This window comes from Vigna umbellata, chromosome 5 (assembly GCF_029865625.1).
Source record: "Vigna umbellata cultivar VRB3 chromosome 5, Vumbellata_1.0, whole genome shotgun sequence".
Lineage (NCBI taxonomy): Eukaryota > Viridiplantae > Streptophyta > Magnoliopsida > Fabales > Fabaceae > Vigna > Vigna umbellata.
Window position 1 is genome coordinate 70,419,026 of NC_142169.1, and position 25,885 is coordinate 70,444,910.

A 25,885-nucleotide genomic window follows, 5' to 3' on the forward strand; every position below is an offset into this window, starting at 1 on the left:
AGAAAAATATTCATTTTAAAAATAAGTGCATTGTTTCACCTATATTATATTTATTGTTTTATTTAACGTGTATATACAAATTCTCATTTACATGGGTCAAGTTTCAAATCATCCACTAAAGTCGAGGATTAAAATGTTTATCAATAGTGAGTTCTAAAATCTCTTTAAAGTCAAATTCCAAGTTGTCTATCAATGTCGACTCCAATTCAAGCTAATTTCTTTAGACCAACCTCTTTACATCAAATTCTTCGTATTGTCTTTTATAGGTCGAATTCATCTGCGTTGAGTCTCTCTTAGATAAATCAGTCACTTTAATTCATTAATCACAGTAGTATGGTCGTGCAGCTACACCATGTCCAAATTAAACAACGTTGGGTACATCATAATTGACTAGGCACAACATGGTTAATTGATCACATCAGGTTAACAACCTTGATGATAAATTAAGGTCTTAATCATATTAATGTGTGATTGAACGGTCGGTCGTTAAAGTAACAAAAGGTAAAAAATTATTGTAATTATTATATATAAAGGTATTATGTATAACTTTAAGATGATACATACATAATATACATCAATGATTAATCAAATAGTCATTTACTAACTTTAGTATTGAAATAATACCTTATGCAAGCGAGAGGTTTTGGAGAACAAATGACCACAATAAAGTTCGTATATAATATCAATCTCAAATGCAATCAAAGAATCCCAAAATATCTTCTATCATTTCATTTATTTATTTATCTATTTATATAATAAATCAATAAATTCTCACAAAGTTATATTATTTTTTTTATTGTGTTTTTTTCAACTATTTTTTTTTATTTATAATGCCTTCCAATTTTATTTATTCTATCGCTTTTCTACTCTATATCTCAATTCAGGCACGGTTAATAGTTGATTATGAAAAGTTTTTAAGACAAGAAAAAGATAGAAAATTCCCTTTGATCGATTAAATATTTTAGGAAATAATAAAATACTCACCAAAACGGTATGCATTTGGTTTTGGAAATTTGAAAATACACACCAAAATTCTTTTTGAATTTAGAGTTTAATTTCCAAATTGATTTTCAAAATATATTTTTTTAATATTTTTAAGAGGGAATTTAAATATTTAAAAATGTAAATTGTAAAATATTTCAAATACAAATATATTAAAGATATTTTTTTATACATTTGAAAGTAACAAAAAAAAATTGACTGACAAATAATGGGCTTACACAGGAAGCCCATTTAAAATACGCAAAGCCCAATCCGAAAAGAGGAGGTAAAATACCGAGTCTATTATGTGATATATGATACTTCATAACAAAACCAAAACCCTACAACGAGAAGTCGCAACAGCGAAAGGGTTAAGCAAAGAGAAAGAAGAACTTCAAAATGCCGAAGTCGAAGAGAAATAAACAAGGTATGTGCGTTTCGTTATTCTCAATCCTTATTCTGTAGTTATAACTTTGATGTTGTTGTTGCTGCGTGTGATCTAATTTGGAAGCGAAAGCGATGGTTTTGTTGATGTATCTGAAAAAACGCAGTTACGCTATCGAAGACGAAGAAGAAGGGAAGGGATCATAAAGAGGCGATAGTGAATGGAATAAAGGAGGCTGCAGAAAAGTACGAGTGCGTATACGTGTTCTCGTTCGAGAACATGAGGAATCAGAAATTCAAGGAGTTTAGGGAACAGTTGAAATCTAGTAGCAGGTTCTTTCTCGGCTCTAACAAGGTAATGCAAGTTGCCCTAGGTCGCTCCGCCGCCGATGAGATCAGTCCCGGCATTCATAAGGTTTCAAAGGTTGCATTCTTACTCCTTTCTTTCCAGTTTCAATCCATAATTTATATTTAATTTTTGTATACTAATTATATACTTTTTGTTCTTTTAGCTATTGCGCGGAGATGCTGGCATGGTTTTTACGAATTTGTCTAAGGAAGAGGTTGAAAGGTATAGGGAACACTGAAAATAAAATGCTATGTATTATCTTTTTATGTTATCAATATATGTATATGTTTTATATCCTTATCTGTTCACAGCATTTTAATGTAGTAAGATTAAAAGTCTAGGTATTTATGGTAATGAGCAAATTTACGAGTCGTATGTAGGGCATGCCTTTGCGTTCTGTGATTTTTCAACTATGTAGTCATTCTAGGTGTCCTATTTTCTTTCTGCGGCAGATTTGAGTTTTGTTGGTTCATTTGCAGGCTGTTTAAGGAATTTGAAGAATACGATTTTGCAAGAACAGGAAGCCTTGCCACGGAAAAGGTGTTTAGAGTCTATTCCTTTTGTAATTCCTGACTTTTCCATTCAAAGGCTGTGTAGTGGAAACTCTTCATAGACCATTTGTCTTTCATAATCGTTGGGTACTTCATTCAATTCTAATTTACGAATTCACACATTCACTGTCTGAGTGTTGTAGGTTGATCTCAAAGAAGGAGCCTTGGAGCAGTTTACGCATGAGATGGAACCTTTTCTACGAAAGCAAGGCATGCCTGTTCGATTAAATAAAGGTACTTTATTGCAATGTTTTGTAACTTCGGTATAAAGGAACCTGGCCAGTGGACATGCTTCATTGGTTTTTCCAATATTTACAGGAGTTGTGGAGCTTGTTTCCGATTTTGTTGTTTGTGAGGAAGGGAAGTCATTGTCACCTGAAGCTGCTCGTATACTGGTTAGTTATTTTTTTTACTGTTTCCAGCATCATCCATTCGACTTGTTGTAACATTTTTTATAATGTTGGAAGACCTTTTTAATTGGCAACAACTATCTTTTTCGTTTTTTTGCGGGGAGTAACACTGCTTTTGGAGGAAATATAGCGCGCTTTAAGTTGATGCTTCCGATTACTTTGTCTCTTTAAATTACCCGTACTCTTTTCCAATTTTTTCCCGTAGTAGTCAATAACTTGGCTTTGTAATAGGCATGCATTTCGTCCTCAGCTATATCATTCTTGTCTAAGTCAATTTAACAATTTAAGTGTTGGTAACTGAGACTATAATGATGGTGTACCATTATTAGTGCTCTGTGATTATGAAACTGACATGCTGACGTAACGATTGTTTTTAATTGCAGCGTTTAATGGGAATCAAGATGGCTACATTTCGTCTTCACCTAATTTGCAGGTGGAGTCGTGATGACTTTGAGCTATACATCGATGGACCGGATGAATCAGATGTTGAATGCTCATAGTACCTCTTTTAAATTTAGAAGATTCATGGAGCATCCCTCTAAAAAAAGTTTGAACATTACGAGATATCACGCAAATGTGATTTGAAGCTACAGTCTTATAGGGATTATTGCATAATGTATTTTAAGATGAGTTGATTTTTGGAATGTTTAGGAATTCTGTGAACTAGGTTGCGTGGTTAACAAGGAAGTGGTGTTATCTGTAACTTTATGAAAAAACTCAAATTACTGTGATTCAGTTTTGATCTATTTAGATTTTTGTCTGCGGATATATATTTATTTTTATTAAATCACTTGGATGGAGCTCACTCTCGAAAATTCCAATTTTTAATGGTATGATTTTTGGTTTAGATATTCTATCATGGAGAGTATTCAACCTGGTCCACGGATCTAATGAATGGATTAAAAACATCTAGGCACAAACCCATAACATAAAATGGGTTAAGGCCTTAATAATTTGGCCCATTATAAATAAAATAATACATTTCATTGTTTATTTTCTCTTGCAATCCATAATTTATTGTATCATTCTATAATCATGATTTTTTCATTTTCTTGCAATCCGAATTTCCTCCTTCTCACAATTTATCAAGGTACTGAAGTTTCTTGTTAGTTATCACGCAAATTTTGTGATAATGGATGGATGCATCTATTTAGAGAAAAACAGGGGAGGAACAACAACGCATGAGTAAGAGAATATAACTTCACCTCTATAAAAACTTTACTTGCACCAAAAGAGTTAATTCTTTACATTAGAACTAGTAAATCATATCCAAAATTCAAATGGTTACGATTAAGCTTATGACAATGACAATTCTTCAATCCATATACCACTCTTTCTGTAATTTGTCTTTCATATCTAAATGCTCAATGTCTACCACCCAATCCTTAGCAGTCATAGCATTAATAGTTATAATACTTTACTTTTGTTTTAGACCTCAGACAGTGTATCTTATTGACTATGTTTGTTATATGCCTCCTGATCATTTGCGCATCCCTTACTCTCATATGGTAGAACACTTTGAACTATGCAACTTTGACAAAGAAACATTAGACTTTGAAATCAAAGTGCTGGAAAGGTCCGGTATTGGAGTCGAGGCATGCATGCCAGAATCAGTTCACGAGATCCCCCCAAATGATTCCATGAAGTCTGCACAAGCAGAAGTTGAACTGGTTCTTTTCAAAGTTGTCAAAGATCTACTTTCCAAGCACAAAGTGAATCCTAAAAACATTGACATCCTGGTGTCAAATTGTAGCCTATTTTGTCCTACACCATCCATTTCATCAATGATCATAAACAAGTTTGGATTCAGGAGCAACATCAAGAGTGTCAACCTAAGTGGAATGGGTTGCAGTGCTGGACTGTTGTCAATAAACTTGGCCAGAGATCAGTTGAAAGTTCACAACAACTCATTGGCTTTAGTTCTTAGCATGGAGGCTGTAGCTTCAAATGGCTACAGAGGTAATGACAAATCCATGCTTATTGCCAATGTATTGTTTAGAATGGGAGGAGTAGCCATTTTACTATCTAACAGAAAACAAGACAAGCTAGTGGCCAAGTACAAGCTTCAACATCTTGTAAGGACCCACGCAGGATCAAATGACCAAGCATATAAGTCTGTTTACCAAGAATCTGATGAAAACGAGATGGTGGGTGTTTCCCTCTCACGATCTCTTCTTACTGTAGCTGCTTCAGCTTTGAGGACCAATATAACAACCTTAGGTCCTCTTGTCTTGCCATATTCAGAACAATTGTGCTTTGGATGGTCAGTGATTTGCAAGAAAATATGGCCTAGAGGGAGAAAAGAAATCTATGTGCCAAATTTTAAGAAGGCTTTTGAACATTTCTGTATACATGCTGGAGGTAAGTCAGTCATAGATGTCATAGAGGAAAGTCTTAAGCTGCAAAAGAAAGATGTTGAAGCCTCAAGGATGACTTTATACAGATTTGGCAATACTTCATCTTCTTCTCTGTGGTATGAACTTTGCTATTTGGAGGCAAAAGGAAGAGTGAAGAAAGGAGACAGGGTGTGGCAAATTGCCTTTGGAAGTGGATTCAAGTGTAACAGTGCAGTTTGGAAGTGTCTTTCTGATACTGATCCAAATGTAAGAAATGTTTGGTCAGATAGAATCCATTTGTATCCAGTTGAGATACCTGTGTTTGACTGTTGAATTTGTAATAGGTTTGAAAAACATTGACAGTTGAACAATCATTGGATATCATAACTAGCTTATTTTATGACCATGAAAAATAAATTAGAATATAATTTAACCTTCCATCTCTTTTATATTTTCATTTCAGTGTTGAGTTTTGTTTATATGTTTGTGCTTTAAGGTACATGTTAAAGAATAAAGGGCATGAAAATATTAAATAGAAAATGTAAAGGTTCTAAAATTAGAAAGCATAGAATATTTTTTTTTCTCTAGAAAGAATTTAATATAGGGTAACAAATATTTATTGGTTTACACTTGCAGGATTCATCTTAAGATTGCTTTGGCCGATATTTGTCTAAATGGTGATGATAATTTGGCATTACAATTTTTTTTTTAATTTATCTTTTATGCTTTGCTGACAGAATCACCCTTTCTTTTATTGCTATTCATATGAACTGTTGTTGTAGCAATAAATAAGGACGTAATTGTTACCACCCATAAGCATTTTGAGGATGATATAATTGCAAAAGAAGTCGTGTTGCTGATTATAACCTATAAAAAAGCTGAATAAATCATATAACTATTTGATGGGATATATTTATTTATGCTGTATATACAACTCGTCAATCCACACCACTAGACTAAGGTGTAGATATGTTGTTTATTACAATTCAATTGAAAAAAAAATGAAGTGATACAACGTACCATCCCGCACTATCTCCTCAATCGTAGAGTTAGAATGATGTTTTATTAAGTGTGAATTCTTGAGGATTAAATTCCTTGTTGATGAATCAAGCACGTAACCTTGCCCTGGCATCCAGTGTAGTAAGTATAGCAGCAAGTCCTTCTTTTCAGGCTCATCTAAATACCGTGACACAGCCTTCCCAAAATAAATCCTTCACAAGAACGAATATGATAAAGTTTCGAGTAAAAAGTTAAAGACAAAACACAAACCCAAGCTCTAGGGTCACTGAAAATCCTTTAATCTGGACCTAGTTGTTGAAAAATTCCATCAGTTATTCTACTTTATTCAAACTGGCAAAAAGCAATAAGTTGCTAATAATAAAGTAGATAGTAGACATTGGCTGGAATATAAATGGTAAATATTGTTATCATGACTGTATATAGTGAATAATAGATTAACTAATAACAAATATATACTAACATGAGATTTTATAAATAATAATTAGTTTGCAGTTCATAACTAAAATCCAAATAGTGAAATAATGAAAACGAGATTATGGAGTTCACACATTCTGCCACTACTTTTTTAAGAAAATAAAATTAAAGAAATAGTGAATTAAAAAGGTAAGTAATTTGTAGTATCTTGTGCTGTTAAAATTTGTACAATTGTTTTTAGCATTTGAGTGATTTCGTTTTGCTATTTTCGCACGATGTATCAAGATATGCTTCTCTGTTCTTTTAATTATGCACAGATGCTATTCCAAGAGCCGAAGAGATTTCGAACTGCAGCACAACCGTGAGGGCAAAAAAAGGAAAAAGAATTTTGATCATCACCAAGTGCAATCACTGGATATACATTAGTTCCATACAGAACAAAAAGCATTCTAAAACAAAGAATATGAAGTTGTTCTATTCCGTTACAAAATGAACAAAATTTTACAACACTTCTTGTGAAGGGTTGTGGCACAAACCTAAGACTTGGAAACCCAGCTGTATAAGCAGTGCAAGTGTGGTTAATAAAAACTGTGAAGAGATCATTCCCTTTTATCCTCCTCTTCTGACTCGTCTTCTTGATTAAAGGATCCATCAGTTCCTACATTCTTCTCTTGCCGAGCTATACTTAGTTCAACTTGACCTTCCTGTTTTTCCTTAGTGAGAGACTGAGCTTCTTCGTCATCGGAATCTTCTCCCACTTTCTCCGAATAAGCATACCTATACATGGATTCCAGAGACGAATCAGACATAACAAGCCAGCACAACATCACAACATTAGCTTGACATAAATATAAATGAATAATCCGATGAAGCTAGCACAAAGTTCATCTGGTACCAGATGCCCAGATGCATCCCATATTACTGCATTTATACACCATAATATGCCTAAATCATTCAATCCACTATGAATAACAGGTAAGTTTTGCACACGAGATTGCTCTGTCTGTGGACAACAAAGGTTTCCTTTCAAGACATCGTAGTTTCATCAGAGGAACCATAAATTTCAAATGCTTGTAACCTAACTGTTGTTGAGATTCATTTAATGAAGCGCTTTGACAGAAATATAACCAATGATAAATAAGGGGAAGAAAATGTCATGTTACAACAACGAAAAGCCTAATATCACTAGGTATTCACCTTTGAGAACTTTGGGATGGGGCCCAGAGATAGCATATAACACAGAGTAATGCAAATGCTATAACGTCCCAGAATGCAGTGATGATCCAAGCACTCTGCCAGCGCTCATTGAAAGGATCTGTAGCTTTGAAGTATACCTGTAAAAGAAAAATAGTAGTGTGATTGCAATCCAGATGACAGATTAAAAGATGGAAGAAATGTGACGGTAAAATTCCATGAAGCAAAAATGTGGTATCCAAACAGTGAAATTTGAATAACGCTTTTTTTTTCTTTTAAAATAGAACACCAATTTCAGTTATTCATTACAAGAAGTAAATGTTATTTTTGTGCAAGATACAAAAAAAATTGATTATAAGCCTCACCTCATATCCTATCCAAGCAACTGAGGAGATCACTGTTACTGCCAATGCATTTGAGAATTTCCTGTATATATCCAACTTAACAGAACTTCGTTTTGCCTGACAACCACACAAACACAAATCAAACATATTGAAGAAGCAAGTTCATCACAGATCCAGAAGAATAGACAAATTTAGAGGTATGGTGCCCCAAAATAATAGCAATTTGAGGAAAAGATACCTGTAACTGTTCCAGCGTTCTTGAAAGTGATGTAAAAATCCATAATATCAAAAATGCATCTAAAAAGGCATCGGGAAGAACAAGAAGGAGCCTTGCCCTTCCTGATACATCATTGATGGTCCCCACATATTCAGTAATATTCAGCAACTCCGATGCCAGAAAGTAAGTTATTCCAAGTAAAAGAACCTTTGATGTAAGACCACCAAGAGTGGGTCGCACAACACCATAACCCATTGAAACAGAGAGAATGAGAAGCCGTGATATTGTTTTTCTTATAGTCCCAACAGTGACAACCCATGTTGTGAGCACAATAGGTCTCATTCCAGTATTGTTGAAATTTACATACTCAAAATACCAGAGAATCATCTCAAACAATCCAAGAGCAATGACAGCTGTGATACAGTGCTGAAGCTGAAGTACATCATCCCAAAATCTCACATACTGAAAAAACCAGACGATGCTAAGACAGACGTAAGCCAGTGCCATAAATACATAGAACTTCTTTAATGGGGCCATCCTACCAGGCAAATACCCATCAGGGTTTTTCCATATTGTCTTCCCACTCATTACCATGTCCTTGAGTTTGGGGTCACAAGCTACAAAAAACAAATTATACATTCCAGTTTTTTTTATGGAAACTTTCTGAGAATCTAGACTTGAAATTACAGATTTTCCTTTGAAATGTACATCTAAAACGACTGGCCAATTAATATCTGTTGCAGAAGGCCTCCGAATAATCTCTCCTTGTTTACAAACACCCATCTTAGCTAAATCAGGAGTGCAACAGATTGCCCGTTGTCCACCATAAGCAGAACCACCTATATCATTTCGATCAGCAGCCTCAAAAATTATGATATGTACTGGCACAGAACCACGTGCCTTCGCTGCAGCTTTGGGTCTCCGAAAGGTTATGTTCTCAAATCTATCCCACAATCAAAAGTCAGAGTTGTGCACTCAGATTATGCAAGAGATATAAATTATTGAATTTCATATGCATATTCTAAAATTTCAAAAAGAGCAGCACTAAAGATACATTCTTTTTTTTTTAACAGAAGCATTAAAGATACAAATTTTTCATGCTTCAATGTTGGGGTTTCCTCGTTGTGCATATCTTCCCTGCTTATTAGTTTGTTGGTTAATAAAGACCACAGCAGGAGTTTGAGAAGAGACATAAATTATTAACTTCATGTGCATATTCTAAAATTTCAAAGAACAGTATTAAGATACATATTTTCCATGCTCCAATGTTGACGTTTCCTCATTGATGCATATCTTCCCTGCTTATAAGTTTGCTGGCTCATAAAGATCACAGCAGTATTTTGAGGTCGATTTCATTTGCCAATTCTAAAATTTCAAAGAACAGTATTAACGATATATACTTTTCATGCTTTAATGTTGGGGTTTCCTCATTGATGCACATCTTCCCTGCCTATTGGTGTGTTGGTTCATAAAGATCATAGCAGTATTGTGAGGAAGAGTACGCTATATGCTCCTAATACTTTAAGAAGAAAATATTAAAGAAAAAAAAATACATATCACGTCCTCGAAACTTAAAATCCATTTAATACTTTCTTAACGAGTGCTAACAACACACTTTCTACTACTTTTAAAATTTATTGGAAACTACAAAGTATAAGTAAAAATCATTAAATAAGTGAAACTCACAAAACATTGTGATATACAATAAATTTCATCCAATATTAATGTGTCAGATAGCGAATAGCTAGTATTTCTATAGTTTCTGAGGAAGATTTCGCAGGAGCATCTCGAATCATTCTTTGAGGAAACTAATGTAGAAATCTAACCTAACAAATAGTTCATATTTTATCTTAGCTGCCGCATTCACAAATAATAAATATATAATTCTAACTTCTAACAGACTAATTAATCAGTCCAGGCTCCGGAGGATGAAAAGGAAGGTAAGACTAATTTTGCTTAGCTCTCATTTTATCTCTACTCTATCAATTAGTGTAGTTTAGTTTCCCCCCTATTATAGGTAAGCCAATGAGTACATATTTTCCTCCAAATCGTTAGGAATTCACGAATCCACCCAAATCAGGTATAAGTAGACCACGTATTTCCCTTTAAGTACCTCAGAGTCCCAGACTCAGTCAAAATCAAGCATGTAAAGAGTTTTGCCACAAATTGACCAATCTCGCATCTGAAATCGAGAGAGAGATTACCGGATGTAAGAACGGCCGTCATGGATGGAACTGCCTTGAGAAGCGGTGGAAGCTTCAGCGACGATAGCTTCGCTGCCACCGGCGAGGAGGTAGGCATTGCCGACTTCTTGGAAAGGTTCATGATCGTAGATGTGGATAGATGCGAAGGTGGTGACTGCGATGGAAGACAGTAATATATATACGAGTGAGGCTGCGAAACATATGGATCTCGATCTTCCTCTCGCAAACGCTGAATCCATGCCGATACACACTCTCATTCACTCAGATCGGATCGCCGAAAAGAATGCAGAGAGAGAGAGAGAGTAGGAAACATGTCGGTATGATATCGTTGCAACGTCACTCTCCTGGGAGGGACGAGAGTAGACGCTAGCTTCACGCGCGGATTAACCACGTCATCACTCGTATCTCATTCATGCTTTGTAATAAAACTAAAATAAAGGTGGAAAAAAAAATAATTGTATATTTATTTAACTGAAAAATATTGAAAATAGAGTGAATAAAAAATGTTAAAAATAACAGTGATGATTTATTTATGTGATGTAAATTTTTCGATACACTTTTCGTTCTATTAATTTTAATATTATACTTTAATAGTATAAATACATATTAATATTTTCTTAAGGACAGAATGCAGATATAATAAATCAACATTAAAATTTTGATACTAATTTATTTATTAAATAAAATTAAAATATCAATTAATTAGTTAAATTTAAAATATATATAATTTTTTAAATAACTACCTACAGACAAAAATAAGTAAAACAAATTCTGTCCGAGCGAATCGAAAAGGAAAACAGTGAAAGTTATAAATAGTTTCTTTAACATTATTTATACACATGTTAAATTAGTCATTTTATAGGACTTAATCCTATTCATGTGAGATGGAGTTAAAAAAGTTTATAAGATTAAAAAAATTCTTTATTAAAAAATAGTTGATAAAATCAAATATTTCTAAAGTCTTATAAATCAATCTATAAACCTTCTATTTTAGCATGAGAAAAATAAAATAAAAAATTAGATAATTAAAATCAAATAAACAATCTATTCCTAATACTTTTTTTATCTAATCCAACCCAATTATATACTCGATTTTACTTTGATTTAGTTTGAATTTTTAAATTCAATCAGATATATTTCTTTTCTCAACCCTATAACTATATTAGCGTATGAATCACTTTTAAACTCGAGGAAGCTACCCACTACAAAATTTTAAGGTGCATTATGACATAAATTAACAAAGTTGTAAACCTATAATATAAACTATAACATTGTTGATCATATTCATATTCCTAAACAACAAAAAAACTGTATACTTCAATAGGAAATATAACATTTCTCACAGTTGTCATATTCCTAAACAAACAAAATAATTATATTATATATTTTGATCTCACCTTAACAATTATCTCATAGAGAATCAAATTCATAACATTGGCATTGAATCAATCGTTTATTAATAGATCAAAAGTACTATATTTGATCATAAGAGTACAATTCTTTCTATTAAAGAATGTAAGTGTCATAATTTCAGTGTGTGTGACTTAATATATCTAACCATCTAGTATCTTGTAATAATTTAATTATTATCGAATTAAGTTATGTTATGATAATACGAGATATTTAAAGTTAGCTTACCCACAATTTAAATATGTGGTCTAAATTATTCACACTTTTAAATATATGGTCTAAATTACCTATAATTTTAAAAAGATAATATAACGTTTACGTATAATTATTTACATTTTTTTAACTCTGTGCTTAAAAACCTCAATCTCCAGATCCTATTATGGTTAGGCAATATGTACAACCATGAAGAATACAATGGAGTTAGTATACACATAAAAGTATCAATCATTCTCAAAGTTCATAATAATATATTTCACAATATTATTTTTTTCACAATATTTTAACATTATCTACATGTCATGATGTAATTGATCTAAAATTATTCTACAATCAATAATAATAATCATAAACACAACCAAATACATAATGTCACGTAAATAATGTTAAACTATTGAAGAAAAAAAATGTTATCAAAGGAAACTTGCACCTGACTCACGAAAAACCTTAAATATTCTGCAAGTCCAATAATGAAACTGCGAGTTCTGAAATGACGACGTAGGTGATTAAGGTTGCGGTTGGTAATGATCCAGGATCTGTCTTAGGAGAACGACTCCAAGTCCTATCTCACTGCTGGGTATGAAGCCGTTGACGTTATCCAACAATATATCCTCTTCCGGGGACCTCTCCTTTGGCTGCTTTTCACTTCTATACAAACTCAAAAGCTGCTTCCGAAACTCCTCCAATGGTGTCATCTCCCTGTAAACCACCCTTGACCGTTTCCTTGTAGGGATGTTGTTCCCAAAATCTGAATTTCTCACACCCAACGAATTACTTAATATAGTTGTACCTTACTAATATGCATATATATATAATAGAAATGAGGTGAAAAGAGATAGATATACCTTGTTCTGATATAAAATGGAAATCTGGGTTTGACTCATTGCTGTTTCCGTGCTCTGAAAGTTGGTCTGAAACCTCAACACTGAGATGATTTTCACCATAGTTCTTGTAGTGTTTGGGGAGATAATTATCAAGGTGCCCTTTCAACTTGTATCGTGATCCACAAGCGTTACACAGCACAGGTTTTTCAGCTGGTCCGTTACGCCAAAGTGGTGTAGCTTTTCAAATTATATGTAAGCAATATATTCATAAGTTAAATAAATGGACATTTCTTGATTTAAGTAAATACAATACATACCACTATAAATTTATTTTAAAGAAATTTTAAAATATATATTTTAAGAGAATAAATGAATGAAAGTTCAGAGAAAAAGACAGAATATATATATATATATATCTATATATATATATATATATATATATATATATATAAAACATGGCAAGTAAAAATTAATAGTAGGTGATTATGAACTGAGAGTGTTAATAAAATATCATTAACAAGTTTAGGTGATAAGTTTGAGGTGTGATTATATAGTAAATCATTGGACGTTAATTGTAAGTTACAACTTGTGTTTAATTTAGTCAAGTCAAAGTGATGGACATAATTTATATTTTAAAAAAACATATTTAATTTATTTACAAAAAAGAAGAAGAAGAAAACCAGATGCAGTTAATATTTTCTTTTAAGTTATAATAATAACTTATAATGAACAATTAATTATGTTATTTATGAATGGAAGAGTATCATTAATAATTTTTATCAAACTTTTACATTAAAATACTAATATTTCTGAAATTGATGCTCTTGTTTCTAAGTTTTTTCTTATATATATATTTTGTTTAAAAATATCTTTTTTACTGATATTTAATCAACAATGCATAAACACATCTTTCTTCTATTGTTGTATAACTCTGTTGAAATAATAACAACATACGATAAGCACATAAGAAGATGACTTACTGTTAATCCTGCAATGCGAACATGGACCTTTCTTCACCATGACTGACCCAGAGCTTTTCTTTCTCAACTAAAACAACACAGAAAATAACTCAGTGTTCTTCACCATTCAAAATAATTAGTAAAAATATACATAAAAACAGAATTTTAGTACCGAACTGTTCTGTTTATATTCAATTGAAATTCCAATATTAAATCTCGAATGGAGAAAATAACACTTAAATTCATATTTATAATTACATGAATATGTAAATTTTCAAAACATTGCAAGGCTTCTTCTCCAATCTACCAACACAACCTCATTTTCGCTTTATTCTCTAAACAGAGAAGAATATAGGAAGGGAACATAAGTATCTCAGAACAAAAATGATAAATAAGTGAAAGTAGAATAAAAATGATAATACAGGAGAGATAACATAGAAAATAAAAAATTTAAGTAGGAAGAATGTATTATAATTGATTATTATATATGCTCAAAACATAAAAGTAACGCATTTATCATTAATTACATTTACAAGAATATTCAATTATGTGTTTTTAACGGTGACAAGTTTTTCGTACTTTTGACACGTCATAGCAAAAGTTTGCAAAAGTCTGTCTCACATGAATTCCATTTATTCTTTATCTTTCATTTCCGGTTGTATATTAAGTAATTGATTTTTTCATCCGTAGTGAGTCAAATAAATTATTATTATACGCAGGGAAGGATGGTAAAAGTAATGTAACCGTGAGAATTTGTTGATAAAATTAAAGGAAGTTAGTATTTCTGATATTTATTACATGTGATGGTGAGTCTAAATATAATATAATTGAGATATTAAAATGTGTTGAGTGTTGGTATATGATAAAGAATGCTTAATACCACTCTTCTATAAAACGTCAATAAGTATTATTAAAAAAATATCACAATCGTAACAACTCAAAAATTCACAAGAATTTTTTTTTTACATAACTTCTATTTTTATTTTTAAATGTTTTATAATACATTGATTAGAATGGTCAAAATAAATCAATTAATCCAGCACGACCGAATTCATTTGGTCGCTTTATAAATCAATTTAACTTAGTTTACTTGTTAACGAGTAAAAAAATTAAAATCTAATTTAAATTGATAGGTTAAATAAATTAGTTTACTTAATTATATATTTTTTTTCAATAAAAGTTACAAGTTTTTTTAATTAAAATATAAATAAAGTTCAATTCAAATATAATCCAATATTAAATTTTAAATATAATAAATTCAAATACATTTTAAAATAAAAGAATATTTAGTATTTTTTATTTTTTTAATAATTTAATATAGAATTTATTAGTGGGTTGATAAATTAATCTCAATCAGATTCAGTCTAAGTGAATAGGATTTATTTTTGAACCGTGTCAAAATTTATAAATTTTTATTAATTCAACCAAACATAAATATATGATGAACTAGATCCGTAAATTTTAATTTATTTTGATAGTTTTAATATTAATTTAAAAATTTTATTTTAAGAAAATTTATTTTAAAAAAATTACTTTTCACTGAATTTGTCCAGTTTGTGGTTGGATCTCGTTGGGCACAAAGCCAATTCAAAGTAACGAAATAAAATCACTGCGAAGGAAGATATGGAAAATCAAGCTTTTATTTCATACTTTCTAGAACTTCTGCATTTATCCTTTTCCGTTGCATATTTACACAATTGAAATCAATTTATATGTATCTAACACTGTGATTCCTAATTTACCTATTTCAATATCGAATGGGCCAAAGCTTAATCTCATAAGGAATCGATTTGATACAGAATGCAAGTTAATACCAAAAAGTGTCATTGAAAAATATATTCTATTAATTTCTTCTTTCTTCCAGTCTTTCTAACAGCCTCTAAGTTATACTAATTTTAATATATTTTAAAAAATCATGTGCTGCGATTCCATGTGCGAAACACTTAGAACCTTCGTTCCCGCAGCCCTTAATATTCAAAACTTTTCCCTAATAACTCGTTAATATAGTCACAAGTTTCAATGCAAATGCCGCCATGGTTCCTGGTACTTTCCAAAGCAACACTTTCTCTGCTCTTGCATTTGCCTCGCAACTACTGAATTCAACTAATTTCTCTATCTCTCTCTGTCTATATTTGAGTGTGTGCGCCCAAATTGAGCACACACGTTCTTTCACTTTTTAAATGGATAGTGCAATTAGAAGAATTGACGCGACGATTAAGAGTAGCAGTGATTCAATTTTGGGAAAAGGAGAATACCGCGTCCGTGGATTTGATTCTGCGGTGGACAGTGCCGTAAGGAGTAGGACGGCGTCGAATTCGGAAATATTTTCTGTCCATGGATTCGGTTGGACAGTGAAGAATGCCATCCAGAGTACCACTGCACCAGATTTCCAAACACACGACAGTGTTCGTAGTTTTGGTTGCGCGGTGGAGAATGCAATAAGGAGTGGGGCTGGGCCAAATCCCCCTCCTCTGCACAGTTTCGCTTCGGCGGTGGATGAAGCCATCTGCAGCAGAGTTGTTGCCGAAGCCGAAGTTGAAGGTGAAACCGAAGCGTCGCCCAACAGAGAGGGCTACGCGGGATCATGGCAGAAGGGCTACATGTTAGGGAGAGGCTCCTTCGGCACAGTCTACGAAGCATTTACAGAGTCTCTTTCTCCTCACTTGCTTACCAATTATTTTTGCTTTTATAAGTTTAACACAAATTTAAAATCGTTTTTTATCATCGATTTATGCCTAAAATAATAATAAAAAGAGCCTTTTTCCTAGGTAAAAATAAGATAGAAAATTATTATTTTTTCTAGATTTACTTTTTTAAAATAATTTTGTTAAAAGAGTGTTTTTATTTTATAATTTTTTTAATAAATTAAATTAATTTATGTAAATGTATTTTAATTTTCCCTTCTGAGTTTTATCAGATTTAGATCATAGTTGCATTTTCTTTTTGTAGTGTTTTTTAAATTCTTATAATTTATTTTTTTGTTTAGTATTGACATGTTTGATAAAATAGAGAATTTTATTTAAGAGAATAAAGTAGTATTCTAAATTTAGACAATTTAATTATTTTTACTATTTATGAACTTGTAATCCTAATCACCCATAGTATGGTTGACATTTACTATCCTCACCTCTAACAAAAGCTTTTCTCACTCAATACACATGTGTGTGTGTATATATATATATATATATATATATATATCATGTGCATGTCTAGAATGTAGAATCAGAATATCCAAAGAATGTGTGTGTGTGTACTACTTAGATAAAATATATCTGGCACATATATTCAACTGAAAATTTGTTTATCGGCTCAGTGGAACCTTACTGCTAATATAGAGAAGCACTTACCAAGTTGATATTAGTTATCTCTGATTTTGAGGATTTCATAGTTATGGAATTCTTCTTCACCCGTAACTGATAAGACTCTACAAATGAGTCAAATTATTTTTGTATGAAAGTTGCACATAGACGATTTAGTTAGTCATCCATTTCCTTCTGTTTTTATTTTCAATGATAACACATACATTTTCTTTTCATACAGTGATGGAAACTTTTTTGCTGTAAAGGAGGTGTCCTTGTTGGATCATAGAAGAGAGGGCAAACAGAGCATTTTCCAGCTTCGGCAGGTGAGAGGAGTTGGTCTTCCCATCAAACTTCGTAACATACTTTATTTTTTCATCAAACCTGTCAACATATTATGTATTTTTTTTCCCATCTTATACAGAAGCATTTGATCATATATGAATATTTTTTGTCTTCCATTCAGGAAATATCTCTTTTGAGTCAGTTCCGGCATGACAACATAGTTCAATATCTAGGCACAGAGAAGGTATAATGCTTTCTAGGTGGCAAGTCTATTATAATTCATGTGTTGGGCATATTTAGAAGTGGGGACGTTAGGCTTGTTTAGTGCGTTTTTATCCAAACATGCATTCATACTTATGATTTGACCATCTCTCTTTGCTCCCCTGAATATGATTGTGATATTTGGGAAATAATTGTTACATTTTTAGGATTGAATAATGTAAATAATCATTATGTACATTTACCAAGCATTTATTTGGCTGAAATTTTATGGTTCATTAAGCCTCTTGAACGTTGATGCAAATGTAATATATGCTAATTGTTATTTACAAAGATGAATAGTCACGGCTATCAAATGATATAGCTTTATTTTTTAAGTAGAAAAAGGAGGGAATCAGATGCCATGGGGAGGGGTTAAAGTATTTTTCTGTTTAAAGCTCATCAAATGTTTTTGTTTTGATATCTTTGAAGTTGTATGAGTCTGATTGTGTTTAAAACTGCAAATGCCAATTAAAGTTTCCCCACGGTGTTTTTTCTTTTAGATTGCTAAGCTTTTTTCTTCTTACGAAGTTCTTCACCCTTAGCAGTTTGACAGAGTTAATACAATTCCCGTCATAATGTCATGTTTCAATGATGCAATAGCTCGTTCATTAGACTATATATATGAATTCCTTCTGAAATAAAAGGATGATTAGTTGGCTGTTTGATCCACGAGTACTTGTACTTTCTACATGACTTGCTTGTGTGTCATTGTTTAGGTGGTGATCCTGAACTATGTTTTGGCTGATTATATTAGGAATAGTTGCATTCCAACTTTTTTTCTCTTCTCTTTATTGTTATGGGTATTTACATTCCATTATTTCTCAGGATAATGATAAGCTGTATATCTTCCTCGAGATTGTAACAAAAGGATCATTGGCAGTTCTCTATCAAAAGTATCAATTAATGGACTCTCAAGTTTCTGCATATACAAGGCAAATTTTAAGCGGCTTGAAGTATCTTCATGATCGTAATGTGGTTCACAGGTAACATGAGTGAGGTTTATATCTTGATGCAATGCAACTGTTCTAGCAACCGGGTAAAGTAATGTATAAAGATGAAAAACTCATTAATCCACTGTTTTAAGATTTTAAATAAAGAATTGTGTAAATCTTTTATATGGTTGAACTCAGATATATCATTGGTATTTGTATCTTTCAATTCTTAAATAAACCTAACAAAGGAAATTGATAAAAGAAATAATTTTTAATTTACCTGAACTTGCTACATTCTAATTTTTATTTCATCTAAAATTACTAGGGACATCAAGTGTGCCAATATATTGGTTGATGCAACCGGGTCCATCAAGCTTGCAGATTTTGGTTTGGCAAAGGTACCTTAAGCAAAACCCACTGTACAAAGTCAGCATCTTTGCATAGCAAATTCCAGATGCTAACTGCTTGCAATTGTGTTGTTGGTTCTTTTCGTTTTGTAGATTACCAAGTTAAATGATGTTAAATCAATTGGAGGCTCCCTGAACTGGATGGCCCCTGAGGTTTGTCTCTCTGCCACTGGCATATATGTTTGACAATCACCATTTTCAATCATCTGTAGTTTCGTAATGTGCTAGAATGAGGTTGAATTGTTCGATCATAGGTTGTTAACTTGAGGAGTTGTGGATATGGGCTAGCAGCAGATATATGGAGCTTAGGATGCACAGTATTAGAGATGTTGACACGACAACCTCCTTACTACCATTTGGAAGAAGTATGTCTGATATTTTAAGATTCATCTTTTTCTTCATCCTCTATAAAAACTAAAAAATGGTGCTAATTAATCCTTTTGATTTGTTACAACAGATGCAAGTGATATTTCAAATCGGCGGTGGTGAACCTCCACCTGTTCCGGCGTCGCTGTCAACAAATGCCCGAGATTTCATTCTTGAATGCTTACAAGCTGACCCGAACAAACGCCCAACTGTTTCTCAACTATTGGACCATCCATTTGTAAGCCTTTGCACCACTGTTAAATATGGAGACCATAGTGAAGATGTATTTTTACATTGAAGATACATATTTAGATATATTCTTTCTATAAGTATTTTTATAAGAAAATAAAATAAAGGTTTAATCCTTTAGTACATCCCTATTTATGTACGAATGTCTCAATTGGGTCCTCGTTTTTTAAAGTGTATCAAAATGGTCCTTAATTTTGAAAATTCATATCAATTGAGTCCTTCCCGTTAAGTTGGGTGGACGGCGTTTAAAAAATTGATGACTGGGATGCTGAGATGAGGAAATGTTAATGACGTGGCATTGAGCTGGCTTTAAAAAGAGTTTTTTTATGGTAAATCAAAACGCAACGTTTTGATTTTGAACACAATCAGTGAGTGTTTTATGAGAAGGAGAAATCCCTAAATTGCAGAGGGTTTTGTCGAGGGTTTTCGGATGTGTTTTGTGGTTCCAATTTGGCGGACAATAGGTATCGTTTCTAGATTTGCGAGTGATCTATCGGTGGTATTTCGGTAGAATCAGGAAGGTGTTGGCGGTGAAGCACGTGGAAAGCAGTGACGAAAGTGTTCGAAGTGAACCACGTGTTCGAAGTGATCAACGTTTCTGTGTTAGGCACTTATACGCTAATTTTAGGAAGAAATTCCCTGGAAAACAACTCAAGCGTTTGATGTGGAAGGCAGCTACAGCAACCCATCCACAAGCATGGGAAGCAGAAATGAGAAATATTAAACAGCTTAACGATGAGGCTTTCAAATACTTGTTAAAAATCCCTCCCAGGTGTTTATTTAAATTTCTATTCTTAAAAATGTGCCAAATATTCACAGTAACATTGATGAACATATATATGTTGTAGGTACTGGTCAAGATCAAGATTCAGCAGCAAGGCTCAGTGTGATACTTTGGTTAACAACTTGTCGGAGGCTTTCAATAGTGTAATGCTGCATACAAGGTCTAAGCCAATCGTAACCATGATGGAGGAAATCTGGCTTTACTTGATGAAGAGATGGGCAACTAACAGGACAAAAAGTCAATCACTTTCTGGGAACATTTGTCCAAAAATAAAGACGAGACTAAAGAAGGAGTCTCAGTTAACTAAATATTGGATACCGTGGTAAGAATGAGGTTTGTTGACTTATGATTTCTTTTTAAATGTGTTAGTGGTTTATGATTATAATGTGTTTCTTGTTTGGATTTTACAGCTGGTCAGGAAACAAGATTTTTGAAGTTCGACATGTGTCCCAAGCCGGTGACAAATTTGTAGTCAATTTAGATGAAAATTTGTGTACATGCAGGAAGTGGGAAATCACTGCCATACCATGTTGCCACTCGTTAGCTGCTATGAAATTCCTAAATCTTGATGCAGAGGAATTCATTCCATGTTGTTTTAGGAAGTCAACATATGAAGAAACATACTCTTCAATTATCTATCCAATAAATGGTAACAATATGTGGGAGATTACCACATATGAAGATGTTCTCCCTCCACCAAAAAGAACTTTGCCTGGAAGACCAAAGAAGAAGCGAAGGTTGGAGCAATGGGAGTTGGTGAAGAATGACAAAAGAATGAGGAAGGGTGGTTTCAAGAAAAGATGTGGCATTTGTAAGGAAGTCGGCCACAACAGGACTTCTTGCACCAAAGCACAACAAACACAACAAAGTAACCCATCAACTCAACCAAACATCCCATCATGAAATGAAGAAGAAGTTGCAGTTTAAGGGGATAGTACTTTGGTGCTCGTTTTGTGTCTCTTTGTATTAGACAGTACTTTCATGCTCGTTTTGTGTCTCTTTGTATTAGACAGTACTTTGGTGCTCGTTTTGTATTACACAGCAACTTGGTGCTCTTTTTGTATTAGACAGTACTTTGGTTACACAACAACTTAATGCTAATTTTGATGTTAAATCCTCTTTTTTGTCTTCTTTTGTAAATAATTATGATGTCTTCTTTTGTAAATAACTCGTCGCCCACCGATAAGAGGACGCTCGTCCACTCTGGATGGTCGAGAGGACGCTGCCCAAGCGATAAGAGCACGCTCGTCCACTGCTGACGCTCGACAGGACGCTGGCCAAGCGATATGAGCACGCTCGTCCACTGTGGATGCTCGAGACGACTCTGGCCAAGCAATAAGAGCACGCTCGTCCACTGTTGACGCTCGACAGGACGCTGGCCAAGCGATAACAGCACGCTCGTCCACTGTGGATGCTCGAGACGACGCTGGCCAAGCGATAAGAGGACGCTCGTCCACTGTTGACGCTGGACAGGACGCTGGCCAAGCGATAACAGCACGCTCGTCCACTGTGGATGCTTGAGACGACGCTGGCCAAGCGATAAGAGGACGCTCGTCCACTGTGGACGCTCGTCCACTATGGACGCATTAGACAACGCTCCCTCAGCGAGAATAGGACGCTCGTCCACAAAGGAGGTCTATGATAGCAATATATACACTCATAAAACAGTGACCCTGACCAATGCAGATTGTATTACACTCATAAAAACACCTCAGATATGCAGAATTTTTTAGACTCATAAAAACATTACAACTTCAACATAATAACATTATTTTTACTCATCAAATTTCATAACAAAAATAAAGTTTTCAGTAGTAATAAGTCTGACTTTCATTGAAATGGAAGAAAAGTACAACACGGTTACAACCCATCAGCCCATTCTCATCAACATTGATACGCAAATTGTATTTATTACACATAAAAGAAAAACCAAAAATATCAACACCTTCATCCAGTTTTGAACAACTAACAAAGATTTCTCAAACTTAACTAAAATTTTCCTATTACTATCCATTTCTTCACTGTGCACCGAACTTTCTTTGTTTCCTTCACACTTTAAGCATTTGCCCCTTTCCTCTTCCACAACATCATTGAACCATTTGAAGTAGTTGCAACCACCCTCTTCAGCACCATTCTGTATAAACAAAAATTGATTCTCAAAAACACTTCCACATAATACAAACGTCAAATAAATCATACCTTATACTTCGAGCATCCCCAAAATTGCTTGCCACGATTCTTCAAAGTTTTAGCAGTTCTCAGCGCGCATCTCAGTCCACAGTGGCAAATTGGTGAACACAGATTACGGTTTTCCTTCCGCCACACACTGCATGTCGACGAACAACAAGAATGCTCCTTCGACATCGTCTTCGAACAACTACGTTCTTAAACCCACCCACCTGCGACGAACAACTACGTTCTTAAACCCACCCACCTGCGACGAACAACTACGTTTTGCAATTTAGGGATTTCTCCTTCTCTTTATGGTTCACTTGGAACACTTTCGCCACTGCTTTCCACGTGCTTCACCGCCAAGACCTTCCTGATTCTACCGAAAACCCTCGACAAAACCCTCTGCAATTTAGGGATTTCTCCTTTTCGAACCACAAAAGACATCCGAAAACCCTCGACAAAACCCTCTGCAATTTAGGGATTTCTCCTTCTCATAAAACACTCACTGATTGTGTTCAAAATCAAAACGTTGCGTTTTTGATTTACCATAAAAAAACTCTTTTTAAAGCCACCTCAATGCCACGTCATTAACATTTCCTCATCTCAGCATCCCAGTCATCAATTTTTTAAACGCCGTCCAGCCAACTTAACGGGAAGGACTCAATTGATATGAATTTTCAAAATTAAGGACCATTTTGATACACTTTAAAAAACGAGGACCCAATTGAGACATTCGTACATAAATAGGGATGTACTAAAGGATTAAACCTAAAATAAATTTGTCTATCAATTGAAAAACAATTGAACTAAATAATATGAAACAAATTCTACCCATTAACTTCTATGCAAAGTAATTTTTGCTTAAAGTTATTCATTTCCATTTTTCTTATACTTTTTTTCCCTAAAATTAATTTGTCAGGTTCGGCCTCAATAAACCCAATTTAATAAAACTTAAATTACTTATATTAATATTATTTGTTATTAAATAGAATTGGTATATGTATAAAAAAAAACAAAACAGATGAATAAGGACTTGAAACAACCCAATGTATTTACCAAAGAATTAAATTTTTAGTACATGTGTCTAATTTTTTTTATTCTAGCAAAAACTTATTAAATTATAAGATAATTTTTATTAAAAATGATTATAAAATTTTTGTATAATTTTTATTATTAAATAGTTTTTTTTACTATAAAAAATTATTTAAAATTTAAAAAGTAGTTATTAAAATGATAAAATTGTAAAATACTTATTGTAATTTATAAAATAATTAAATTTAGATTATACGTAGGTATAGATTCATATATGTTACAAATGATATTTTTTTTATACTAACTAATAACATGTTATTTAATTTTTAGATGTTAAGCCCTATATTTTATGAATAACAATTAAAAATAATAATGGTAAAAATATGTATATTATTTTAAGTATTAAATTTTTAGATGTTAAACCCTTCAAAGTATACTTTATGAATAATAATGCTAAAAATATGTATATTATTTCAATTATAAATTTAGTACATAAATTAATAAATAAATCAAGCTTAATAGTTTGTTCCAAAGCATGGGAGTATTTTAACTTTAATTTCTATGGAATAGTTTTCTCTTGTTTTAGTTATTGGAGCTGGTTGAGATCAACCATCATGTCGATATTAGCTCGAAGAATATCTACACATCAAAAACATATCTTATTATCTATCAAATCTTTCCAGGATCAATACATATTCTAAGTTTAAATATAAATTTATAAATAATTAAAAAATATTGTTAGGACTATAAATATTTGAAATTTTGAGAAAATAAAAAAGATTTGATGCATAAAGTTTATGAAATATTATATTGAGTTGAGATTGATTATTTTTTATTGAGTAGTCAAACTCACTTCTAGTTGAGTTGAATTTATTTTAAATCAAACTAAATTAAATTCATAATGGGACACGAACCTATATAATAATGTTGATGTCAGGACAAATTGAAATCATGTCATGATAAATCTATATTGAGACAAAGTTAGATTTAAATTAAATCATGTTAGGTTGGATTGGTCTACTTAGACAAGTTGATTTGATCCTAATATTTTTCTTAAGTTACAAATGATAAACTTTAAGTAAAAACTAATTTAAAATTAATGTAAAACATTTAAAAAATAATTTATAATTTAAAATATTTTAGAAACCTTATTATTATAAAAGATATTTAAAATTAATTAAAATATTCTATTCTAACTCATTTTAAGTGGGATTATAATTTTTTCAATCGAGATATATAGTAGACCAATAAAGATAAGCTTGTTTAGGTTTTTTCTCATTAATATATTTTAAATAAGTTATTATATTGATATGGATAAATATTAAGAATGGTAGTTTGAGATGTTGTACAAAATAATAATTTGTTTTTGAGATAGTGTATGAAAAATTATCTAAATAAACGAAAAAAATATTTACTAATACTTATCAGATACTATCATGTCTATTTTATATAGTTAATCATTCATCTTTTGATTTACTATTTTTTATTACTTAAATTACATTTAAAATTTTAAGAAAATGTTAATTATTAATTGTTAAAAACTATATTTTATATATTATAAATATTAATTACATACAAATAACCCTTTATAATATGTACATGTAAAATGATTTCATATAAAGGTAAATTTTGAATAAATTTTTATACGAAAATACTAATAACTAAAAGTAAAAAGCAATTCAAATTTTTTTGTTAATTTTTAATGTAAAATAAATGTTGTGTTCAATTTATTATATATATATATATATATATATATATATATATATATATATATATATATATATATAAAAGGAAGGTATTATAATTAATTTCTTGAATAATTACAATATATAATATGATAATTAATATTTTGAAATAAAAAAAATATATTTTAATTTTATGGTATGATTTAAATTTTTTAATTTTAATAATTATTATAAATTTTAATTCAAAATAAGATGAAAAAGATTGATGAAGAAGATAAATTATTTTTTTATAAAGAAGATACTAATGGATAAAAAAGATACTAATGTTTTATTATGATAATTAATATTTTGAAATATATAATATGATAATTAATATTTTGAAATACATAAAAATTATATTTTAAATTTACATTATGATTTAAATTATTTAATTATTATAAATTTTGATTCAAAATAAGATTAAAAGATGAATGAAGAAGATAAATTGATTTTTTTATAAGGAAAATCTTACTAGATAAAGATTCGTTATCTAGTATTTTGAAATACTGTATTTTAATATGATAATTAATATTTTGAAATACGCAAGTATTATATTTTAAA

General features: G+C 31.9%; 5 protein-coding genes across 6 annotated transcripts; 3 read left to right on the forward strand and 2 right to left on the reverse strand.

The window, feature by feature from the left end:
* The first annotated feature begins 1,281 nt into the window (after nt 1-1,281).
* On the forward strand, nt 1,282-3,465 carry LOC124845578 (Ribosomal protein L10 family protein). The gene is made up of 7 exons (XM_047322695.2): nt 1,282-1,408; nt 1,533-1,789; nt 1,878-1,936; nt 2,194-2,254; nt 2,409-2,499; nt 2,584-2,660; nt 3,059-3,465. Exons 1-7 carry the CDS (start codon nt 1,381-1,383, stop codon nt 3,173-3,175), a joined length of 690 nt encoding a protein of 229 aa, XP_047178651.1. The 5' UTR covers nt 1,282-1,380; the 3' UTR covers nt 3,176-3,465.
* Nucleotides 3,466-3,889: 424 nt separating this feature from the next.
* On the forward strand, nt 3,890-5,392 carry KCS7 (3-ketoacyl-CoA synthase 7). The gene has a single exon (XM_047293858.2). The coding sequence runs from the start codon at nt 3,956-3,958 to the stop codon at nt 5,342-5,344; it is 1,389 nt and encodes a 462-aa protein (XP_047149814.2). The 5' UTR covers nt 3,890-3,955; the 3' UTR covers nt 5,345-5,392.
* Nucleotides 5,393-6,807: 1,415 nt separating this feature from the next.
* On the reverse strand, nt 6,808-10,784 carry LOC124821916 (Lung seven transmembrane receptor family protein). The gene is made up of 5 exons (XM_047293860.2): nt 10,405-10,784; nt 8,222-9,143; nt 8,005-8,100; nt 7,643-7,779; nt 6,808-7,222 (listed from the first exon to the last, which is right to left on the reverse strand). The coding sequence occupies exons 1-5, from the start codon at nt 10,659-10,661 to the stop codon at nt 7,045-7,047; spliced, it is 1,590 nt and encodes a 529-aa protein (XP_047149816.1). The 5' UTR covers nt 10,662-10,784; the 3' UTR covers nt 6,808-7,044.
* Nucleotides 10,785-12,536: 1,752 nt separating this feature from the next.
* LOC124821917 (uncharacterized) lies at nt 12,537-15,848 on the reverse strand. Its single transcript, XM_088115937.1, has 4 exons — nt 15,825-15,848; nt 13,835-13,901; nt 12,876-13,091; nt 12,537-12,778 (listed from the first exon to the last, which is right to left on the reverse strand). The coding sequence occupies exons 1-4, from the start codon at nt 15,846-15,848 to the stop codon at nt 12,537-12,539; spliced, it is 549 nt and encodes a 182-aa protein (XP_087972063.1).
* On the forward strand, nt 15,507-23,524 carry LOC148198865 (mitogen-activated protein kinase kinase kinase 1-like). 2 transcript variants are annotated; one of them, XM_088091615.1, is made up of 9 exons: nt 15,507-16,460; nt 17,354-17,438; nt 17,579-17,641; nt 18,484-18,641; nt 18,916-18,988; nt 19,091-19,150; nt 19,252-19,362; nt 19,455-19,601; nt 23,488-23,524. In XM_088091615.1, the coding sequence occupies exons 1-9, from the start codon at nt 15,994-15,996 to the stop codon at nt 23,500-23,502; spliced, it is 1,179 nt and encodes a 392-aa protein (XP_087947741.1). In that variant the 5' UTR covers nt 15,507-15,993; the 3' UTR covers nt 23,503-23,524. The 2 variants fall into 2 exon arrangements, with proteins under 2 accessions (XP_087947741.1, XP_087947740.1); XM_088091614.1 differs by lacking the exon at nt 23,488-23,524 and having other exon boundaries at nt 19,455-19,712.
* Nucleotides 23,525-25,885: the final 2,361 nt, after the last annotated feature.

Excerpts from the sequence above, each read along its gene's own strand:
- LOC148198865 (XM_088091614.1), top strand. The coding sequence starts at position 15,994 with ATGGATAGTGCAATTAGAAGAATTGACGCGACGATTAAGAGTAGCAGT. Across the intron at positions 17,439-17,578 it reads GCATTTTCCAGCTTCGGCAG|GAAATATCTCTTTTGAGTCA; the intron begins GTGAGAGGAGTT and ends TCTTCCATTCAG. Across the intron at positions 17,642-18,483 it reads AATATCTAGGCACAGAGAAG|GATAATGATAAGCTGTATAT; the intron begins GTATAATGCTTT and ends ATTATTTCTCAG.
- LOC124821917 (XM_088115937.1), bottom strand. The coding sequence starts at position 15,848 with ATGGCGGCATTTGCATTGAAACTT. Across the intron at positions 13,902-15,824 it reads CGGCATTTGCATTGAAACTT|TTGAGAAAGAAAAGCTCTGG; the intron begins GTGACTATATTA and ends GTGTTGTTTTAG. Across the intron at positions 12,779-12,875 it reads CCATTTTATATCAGAACAAG|ATTTTGGGAACAACATCCCT; the intron begins GTATATCTATCT and ends TGAGAAATTCAG.
- KCS7 (XM_047293858.2), top strand. The coding sequence starts at position 3,956 with ATGGTTACGATTAAGCTTATGACAATGACAATTCTTCAATCCATATAC.
- LOC124845578 (XM_047322695.2), top strand. The coding sequence starts at position 1,381 with ATGCCGAAGTCGAAGAGAAATAAACAAG. Across the intron at positions 1,409-1,532 it reads GTCGAAGAGAAATAAACAAG|TTACGCTATCGAAGACGAAG; the intron begins GTATGTGCGTTT and ends GAAAAAACGCAG. Across the intron at positions 2,500-2,583 it reads GCCTGTTCGATTAAATAAAG|GAGTTGTGGAGCTTGTTTCC; the intron begins GTACTTTATTGC and ends CAATATTTACAG.
- LOC124821916 (XM_047293860.2), bottom strand. The coding sequence starts at position 10,661 with ATGAGAGTGTGTATCGGCATGGATTCAGCGTTTGCGAGAGGAAGATCG. Across the intron at positions 8,101-8,221 it reads GAACGCTGGAACAGTTACAG|GCAAAACGAAGTTCTGTTAA; the intron begins GTATCTTTTCCT and ends TGTGGTTGTCAG. Across the intron at positions 7,223-7,642 it reads CCATCCCAAAGTTCTCAAAG|GTATGCTTATTCGGAGAAAG; the intron begins GTGAATACCTAG and ends ATCCATGTATAG.